General features: G+C 36.3%; 1 protein-coding gene across 1 annotated transcript in view; it reads left to right on the top strand.

Moving 5' to 3' along the window:
* The first annotated feature begins 2,696 nt into the window (after positions 1 to 2,696).
* The window catches only part of spel1 (DNA mismatch repair protein spel1), a 70,771-nt gene continuing 64,042 nt past the window's right edge, over positions 2,697 to 9,425 (top strand). Inside the window, exons 1-2 of the mRNA XM_083123768.1 lie at positions 2,697 to 2,940; positions 6,782 to 6,831. Coding sequence (XP_082979894.1) covers positions 2,907 to 2,940; positions 6,782 to 6,831 — 84 coding nt within the window. The 5' untranslated portion in view covers positions 2,697 to 2,906. The remainder of the gene's footprint in view (positions 2,941 to 6,781; positions 6,832 to 9,425) is intronic.

Below are 9,425 nucleotides of genomic sequence, written 5' to 3'. Positions count from 1 at the left end.
AATTCGGACGAAACGCAACTTGGACGAAACGCTACGCCACGAGTTATTATGGAGGGAATTATTTATACCTTGTTTGTCCGTCCTGAAAAATGCCTTGCTTGCCCTTCCTCGAAGAAGTCCTCTTGTGGTACAGGCCACCAGGTGTCTTCATTGCAACTTGTCAGGTGGAAACCCCTGCTACTTACACGAGAGTATGCTTACACCTATGATGGAAGACAATTTCTTACTGTAGACCGCAGAGGCACAACCACGAATTTTTGGTTGGCGGGGGAGGACAAGTACCAAGAGGATAAACGTGCCAATAATGATAATAATAATAAAAATAATAATTGGAATAATAATAATGTCATTATTATTATTATTATTGGCATTTTTTTCAACACGTTCAATTTCACATTAGCTATAGGTCTTTTTCACTCTTACGGCGGCGGTCGGTTCTAGTTCTTATCGCCCTGGATTGGTAGCTTCCCCGCTCCCCACTTTCCTTGCCAGCACTAGGATCGGCCGCCGTAACAGTAGAAAAGACCTTTAATAATGGAAAACAAGCACACAAATTGTATTTTTATTTATTTATTTATTTAAAAGTGTTTTTAAACTGCCGATAACAGCTTCTATGTTACATGGTTATAAGGTTACAAAGTTACATATTTCAAGGTATCCAAAACCACAGTATTGGATAAGAGAACATTTGAAAATATTTAGCAAAACATAACCTAAAACTACTAGAATTTAAAAAAATGCATAAACATATATACAATTGTTATATTTCATCAATAGAACTATAAAAAAGAGTTCTTAAATAGTTATCCTTATATATGTAGTTGAAATTGTTTTAACAATGTTATCACTATCTATCTCACAATATTCGAATAATAGCTGATTATGAGATACAGAACATAATTGTTATTTTTGTAGTTCTTATCCAGACATAATAATTCGCTATTTCCTCTCAAATTGTATGATTTCACCTTAAGCCATATCATTCGAAGGAGTTTTGGTACGATATATTTTCCCTCCAAGGTTCCTTCCATATAAGATAAAATTCGCTTTTCAGCTCTGACAAAAATGACGAATATAATTATTTTTGTACATGTGTAACTTTCATGTAGAACATACCTTGTTTTACATATAGCCTATGCAAGCAACATGTTAACAATAAATTGTGCACGTATTCAATGTTTCTTTAATATATGGATATATTACACTGGTCGACATTTTGAGAGAAAAGTTCGGATGTTTTCAAATCAATAGGTGAATTCTTGAAGTATTTTCAATGCTGATCACGGAAATGACATCCATTTGTTCCCATCACGTCAGAAATTTTCACAATTTCACATCAAAATTATCATATTCGCCATTACATCACATTTATTACACAACGCAACAAAATAAATTTATACAAGGAAAATTTAGGTTGTTTCCAAACCAATAAGTGATTCTGGAAGTGTTTTGAATGCTTATCACGGAAATGACATCAATGTCTATCCCTCACGTCAGGATTTTTCCATAGGTCAGGATTTTTCACCACATCACCAAGTTCAATCGACCCATCATATTATAACATTGAGTGTTGGACATTGTAAAGGAAATTTTCATGAGGGATTTCGAAAATAAAACTACGTAATCAAAGTCAATGCAATTTTCATGCCAACGTGTCACGTGTTGGATTAAATGCATACAATTTATGGTTCAGAATTGGAGAATTTGTATTGTAGAAAATCTATATTTTACCACCATCATAACAGAGCCATCTATTGAGGAAATAATGGAAGTACACATTTTATTGTAAAATTGTGAAAAATCCTGACGTGATGGGAAAAAATGGATGTCATTCCCGTGTTCAGCTTTGAAGGAACTTACAGAATAATTTATTGATTAGCATGGATTGATTGATTGAGTTGGATTATTTTACTTCGCGATTTGTGCCTCTTGGCTAATTTGCGAAGATGGGGATGAGGAATGAAATGATGAAATTGATGAATGGACAAACAACCAAGCCCGAGCGGGATTCGAACCCGGGACCCGTAGCGTTGCAGCGCGATGTTATTGATTAGGAAACAACAGAAATTTCTCTTTAGTTGTGTTATATAATAAATGTACTGTAATGGCGAATATCATAATTTCATCATCTGTGTCCCTCACCCGCGCAGGTGCTCTTGAAAATCTGGAAGAAATATACAAGAAATATATGAAAACTAATTCCATTTTGTGCATCATTTTGTCCACCTACTCTTAAATTCTGCTAACCTTGCTTTTCTATAGTTCAATGTTCCCCACCTTAGAATTGGTTTCTGACCAAGGTTGGGGGGGGGAAATGCCCCCGCCCCCAATGGTAGAGCCACTGGTAAACGGCTTCCATCTATTGTATCTCATTCTTTGCAATTTTTGGGCACGTTGGTGGAATTTCAAAACGAACGTGTTGGCAACGCTGAATGGTTGGGCTATCGCAAAGAGAATAATATCCCCATTCTCTTTGGGCTATCGGCTAGACAGTTCTGCAACAAACGTCTGAAAACTTAGACTTATTTTTATGTCTGGGGTTACTTAACGAACCTACTCAAAGGTTTATTTGTCGCTTTTAAATTTATTTTCAACATTATATGTTTACTTGACGTTAGACGGTTTTATTTTCGAAACTTAGCTCATCGGAAGTTGATAGCACGTCAGGGTGTTCGAACCCCACACGAGGCATAATCTAACTTTGTGTCACCACTTGTGGTTTGACTATGCTACTACCGCATGTAGAACTGTCCAGCCGATAGTCTTACACGTGAGAAAAGTTGTAAGAAAGCGCGCCAACAATTGTCGAGTGTATAATATTTTTGTCAAATATTAATAGATTTTTAGAACAATATTAATCAGATCATTGACATTCATATGTGCAGACTTGATTCTTAAAGAAAATAATGGCTGTGCAACCGAACCAACAACTGGTCCTTGGTAAGTACAGGTATTCCATAAAGTGCTTGTACTAAGTGCAAGGCTATTTTTTGTTAATCACGGAAAAGTTAATTGTGCTATGCGACCTGTATCTTTTTTTTTGGTAAAAATTTACTATCCTTCGGACACCTCTCATTTTTTCGTTTCGTCAATTTTTGACATTCATACTTACCTATCTGCTTCGCGGAACATTCCGTGAATGGTTTTTGGCGCTATCCATCCCGGAATCGGTGCGAAATTTAAACAAAAAAAAATATTTTCGTTTAAAATTTTTGACTCGGATCTCCCACCGATTCCGGGCTCCGCCCCTGGGGTGATTGACCTACCGCCCGCAACCACTAATGCGGCCCCACTTACCATCATGGTAAGGTTAGGTTAGGTTGGGCAATATAGTGAAAAAACTGTATGTTTGGAAACACTTACCGGGGATTACGTCATCAGATGCTTGCAACATCTGGTTCAAGTACATGGATGGAAATGCCAGTAACAGCTCTTGTGCATTGGACGGACATTATTATAGAAAAATACATGATTTAAAGGCAAAATAGTTTGAATAACGCTTCACTCGCAACCTCAGTCTTACTGTGAAGCTTATATTTATTGCTTGCAATTAGCCAAAAGTGGCAGAAAGGCGACGTTAAATAGCAAAAATTAAATCAAATCAAGAAGAAAACTGATTTAAGGTAATTGCGTAATATTTCAGGGGACATGTAAGCAGCATGACTTTTCCTTTGCCAAAGAGGTGGGGGGAGGGTTCCACTTGGCCCTGTGTTCTTTTAGTTATATCTGCAAACACATCCATGGATGTACTGCTTTCATTTCAGGAAGTCTGTCCACCCTATGGTACACACGCTTGTTGTATGTGAATTGAAATTGAACTCTGTGCATGTCTGTCAACGCATACTGAGCATGTTTTAATAACTTAACTCTTACAATACGACGTGGTACATATTTTGTACAAGGAGTATTTCCACCAAATGCAGCATAGTACAACATATGTGTTCCAAGATTCGTTTTTGATTTTTGAAACACCCTATGGTTCAGATATGTTCAGAGTTACATGTTTTTATTGCTATCTGAGTCTTGAAATGTGTCATTAGTAAATAGTAATTATCAGTTGGGAACGGAACTTTAGGTAAATAAATGTTTTTTTCTGCGATAAGATAGACCCCCTCGTTTTTGCCAAAATTCTGATCATAGCCTTATATGTCAATACAGCAAATTTTATTTTAGCCTACATAAAAACACATATTTTCCAGTTTTCCGTATGTAAATATATATTTTGCGAATTTTCATTTTAAATACTTAAAATCGCTCATTGACTTCAGCTACCTCGAAATGTTTTTTCTCCGCACCTCTTTCATATCAAGAGTGTTAGGTTTGTTTTGTCTTTGAACACGCTCGGTGGCAGACTTCTGGTGCCTCGCCTACGATCCTATTGGGGGAAAATATTACCCCTACTGAATCTAACGCACAATTGCTAATGTCTAAATGTACAGAAATGTTTGGGAAAAACCAAGTTTTTCAAACTTTCTGCCAAATTGTACGTGTTTTGGAAGGTGAAGTAGAGGAAGAGGAAGCTTTGGAAAACTTCAGCGTTAGTGGCATTTCGTGCTTCAAATATGGAAGAATTGTTTCTTGTGACGTGGAGCGATCTTTCTCACAATATAAGATTCTTTTTAGAGATAATCATCACAGATTTACAGTGGAGAATTTGGAAAAAATTATGGTGATCCTCTGCAACTCTTCCAAAAAATAGCTCGCTAAGATGTAAGCATTTAGAAACTGATTTCAGGTGTTTAAAATGCATGTAATATTTTGTTTTTGTTACCAAATGTTTTTTTTAGGACGTAAAATTCCTTTCCCTAATTATCAGTCTCTGTATGTAAGTGTGTTTGGGGGGGGAGGGGGAGCAAGGCATGGGTGTTCTTTGTGAGTGTCGTATCATAAATGCCATCATATTATCACTCATCCTCATCCTTGTGATTAGTCAAAAGTAGCAGAAAAGTGATGCAAAAAAACAATCAAAGCAGGCAAGTGACATTTCTTCTCACAGGCCTCACATTAGAAATTACTTCATCAGTCCCTTTTTGAAAAAGATTTATAAATTTTTGAAAGACAGTGGCTCATATTCAACATCCATTCACAAGAACCAATTTCAACTATTCCACCCTGGCATGCCGTCCGTGCAAAATAGCCAATTTTCATATTTTGTTTAGCTGGTCATCATGACGGAGTGGTTAGCACATCGTGCTACAACGCCAGGGGTCCCGGGTTCGAATCCTGGCCTGTGCATGGATGTTTGTGAGTGTCCATTCATCAATTTTCTCATAACATAACTCATCTCCATCTTCACAAATTAATATTTATATGTTTCAAAAGGTTAGGATTGTAAGGTATGAATGCATTAGTATTTCCACATGTTCCTCTAACTTTTGGACAAATGTACACAATATCTTCTGTGTAATAAGAACACTTCGCACAGTGGCAAGTGTTGAGTGTGGTCACTTGCACAAACTACTTTTCATGACATAATTGCTTCCAAATTATTACTTTCTGCATGTTTTAAAAAAACACAAATGAGTTTCTGTGAACTTCAAATTTACTTCCACAATCATTTCCATTATTCTAAATGCATTCTACATCCTCAACAACTTGCAAAGATCATTTCAAAAGTTATACCATTACCACTGAATTCATTTAAATATCTGCAAAATGTAATGTAGATATTAAATTATCAGTGTGTGTAACAGTCTGGAAAACCTGGAACTCCAGGAAAAGTGTGGGAATTTACTTTTTCTAGGAAATGTCAGGAAAATTTAATCTTTTTCTGGTAAAAAAAAATGTTGCTCTGTAGTAAAAGTAGGTTTTGAATAAACAAAAAATAAATTTTAAACTTGTGGACAAACTATAATTTTAGTTGATATACTGATTATTATCAGTTGTAGCAGAATTATTATATTAAATATGCCAGGAATAGAAGTCATGTTTTGAACTGTTTTCATGTATACTGTAAATCAACAATAAGTGACTGACCACTTTCTTGTTGCAGTTTTTTAGGCCATACGCGTATTGGTAGATAGTTGAATATGTCTAGATCAGCGGTGGCCAACCTTTTTTGGTTTGAGGGCTAATTTACATTTCAAGAATCACTGGCTGTCTACCTATCTTATTAGACCTAACAACGAGAGCCTAAAAAAGGAAGCAAAAGGCCAATACCATAAAATTGACATATTTTATTTTATGTATTTATTTATTTATTTAATTATTTATTTATTAAATATGATTTGGCTTCAGTACTGTGGGCCTGGCACCTGTTTTAGGCCGTATCTCCCCAGTTCATCATTAGAATCTTTTCATCCTTTTAATAAGGTTTTAAAAAAAAAAATGCACAACTATTTTGTACTTTTCAGCAGTCAGTTCACTTATTTCCAGACACTTGACACTGCATTCCACCAATGAGTTTATCATGTTGCAAGTCATATACGTTACTGCTACTTTCAAGCAGGAAATCAAGTGATCATCAGTTAATCGATTCCTCTCCTTTGATTTTATCGCATTCATTGTAGAGAACGCTGACTCACGTCGGTATGTAGATATGAAAAATACAGTCAAATAAAATCCGTATAATATGACAGAGCACCGCGGGCTACCTCTCGCGGCTTGCCAGTTGACTGGTCGACTCATTGGCCACCCCTGGTCTAGATGTTCAAACCCCACACAAATCATAAAATAATTGTATCAAAATACTGCTTGTAGAACTGGCCAGCCAATAGCATTGTAATGCAAATAATACATAATTGCAGTAAAATTTAGTAATATGAATTCTTGTTTGTTTCAGATGCCCCTCAAGAGCAAGGCTTCGTTAGTTTCTTCAAATCGTTGCCGGAGGTAAGTGTTAGGAACAATAATATTGGAATTTTATGCAATTTGTAATTTTGTATTGTGTTGTGTTGTTTATTGAGGCAACTCTGTATTATCCATAAATAAATTATGTAAGTACTTCATGGATGTATTCTTTTAGGTGACTTATAGTGCAGTGATTTAGATTTTTTGAGTTAAAAAGTTTTATCTTTTCATTTACAATATGAATTCCACATTTTGTATGCATTTTTCTATTTTTATTTTGTATCACTTTTCTATCTCTTCAGGCTAATAGTGACACTGAGGATGAATGATGAACTGGGATAAACCCATATGCATGCCTTACCCCTTGCATCATAGCACAGTACATCTCACCGCTCACGAGAAGATCCCCAAATGAGGGGTGAGGACGTGCGGAGAGACAGGGGGAAACTGGTGTATTTTTCAGATTTTAGGGGTAGCAGGAAGTCTTCGCTGTGGTCATTGTCGTCGTGGAAGTGCTTGTGCATGGGTGTTTAATTGTGATTTTTTGGGGGATTTTGCGTGGTTTTCGTAGTGTTTTAAAAGTTATGGCAGGTGTAAGGAGAAAAGGTGCTACTGTGCATAGTGAAGCACGTGAGATAGCAAAGTTATTGAATTCTGAGATCTTGAATCTGAAGAAAAGAAATCTGTCAATTATGCAGAGCACCAAGCATGCGTCTGCAGCAACAGGTTTGTCGGAGCCGACAATCAAGAGGATTCGGAAAGAATCGCTTGAACGGAATGATCGGCGACTGATGAGAAAACTTGTTTCCCCCGTACAGAATATTTTTGTATTGCTTATCCTGTACATTATTTAGCCGTGTTGTGTCTGAAACATTCAAATAAAATAAATTATCAACAATGTCGATATGAATCAATCAGCCCAAAAAAATTCATGCCAAAATTAGATCGACAAAGTAATGTTTACCATTGTTGACATTTGTAGCTCTGCACATTGTAAGTGCAAATAAATGTTCCCTATTTTTTTTTTGCAATTTTCTTCGAACGCCAGTGCTGTAACAGCCAATTCTGTCGTTAAAAATATCTTAAACATTGTAGTTAGTACAATCGTCAGGTTCTTTATTAAAAAAGAAATCAAAAGAAAAAATCGGTGTACTCTGTCAAGAAATCAACACCAGATTGACGATGATCATGCTTTGACCGCTAATGTGGATACCCCCTTATTGTGCGCGGACAGTGATTTGAGCATGGATGTGAATCAAGCCTTACAGCTTACAGCGAGACCAAAGTGCTTGTTTCTGACCCAGGGTGCACACCCCAAACGTTAATAGTGGAGTCGCCTGACCCTACGTCACTTGACTTCCGGGAGGGATCTTCTCCTGAGCGGTGAGCTGTACATGACCCACTCTGCCACAGAGGTTGGCTCTGAATTTCATGCTTTAAATGGCTTGTCCATTGAATTTTGTTTACTCCATACTTTACTATGATATTCCATACAGAAAATTATAGCAATAAAGATTATAGCTAAAGTGTGTGTGTGCAATTTTTCATATTCATGTGCACAAAAACTTGTGAACATATCCGCATACCTGTTTATTTTGTTTGATTAATTTCGGTGACCACTTTCACCACCCACATCAGAACTTGTATATATATTCGTTTGTTAGGTTTCCGGTCTTTTCTGCTGTTTTGATAATGGCCATTAAGTCCGCTACTGTGCGTATATGTATTTTTAACCGCGTTTCAAGTCCTGTAACATATCTAATTTTGTTCCCCAAATACATAAATCTGGAAAAGTAGGTACTCCCAGTCACATGCATGTGACTTGACACATTTTGCAGTTCTGAAAATATGATTTACATGAAAATGGTCATGGCAGTATGTAGTTGTACAGTGATACAGGTTACAAGCTATCGGTTGATAACGTAAGTAAGTAAGTAACGTAAGGAATGTTTAAAATGGACTGTGCAACAAAAAATGTTTACACCCACAAGAAAACTTATGCCTAAAGAACTTTCCACGTGATATACTATGTACAGAAACACAGGCTATTAGTTGAATAAAAAGTAATACTGTATCATCATTAAATCCACAGTGATGCTTGTGTACAACAATTGCTGTCAGGCAAAAATTGTGTGACAGGCATTTTATGAAAATATTTTGCAATACAATATTTACCATTCGTATCTATGAGGTTCAAAATTAGTGTAACATTCACTGAATTTGTGCATTACTGCACTAGATAGTACACCAGAAAAAAAAGGTTAAAGCCACTTATGCAGTCTGGGGCTTTTTTCACTGGATGGTTGCCAGTATTTCAGAAACCATACATCTTATTTTTCAAGGCATGTGAACATGTTAGCAACCCCTACCTGATAAAAAGCTCCAGACGAAGTAATTTTTATCTTTTTTGTGTAATGCTCAAAATGGGAATATTCTAAGAAGTGACAAACTACAAATGCAGAACAAGAAGGCCATAGAAAGTGAGATGTAAAGTCAGACTGCTTCTGATTACAATAACATAGGTCAACAAATTTAGACTTTGTCTGGGGTCTGCATAAAAACATGATTTTCCGAAGAAATCAAGTGTGCTGATCACGAAAATTATGCCTGTTTCTCTACATCACGTCAGGTTTTTG

The sequence above is a fragment of the Lepisma saccharinum genome, chromosome 6 (assembly GCF_977018435.1).
Source record: "Lepisma saccharinum chromosome 6, izLepSacc3.1, whole genome shotgun sequence".
Taxonomy (NCBI): Eukaryota; Metazoa; Arthropoda; class Insecta; order Zygentoma; family Lepismatidae; genus Lepisma; species Lepisma saccharinum.
This window is presented reverse-complemented; position numbering and strand designations above follow the sequence as displayed.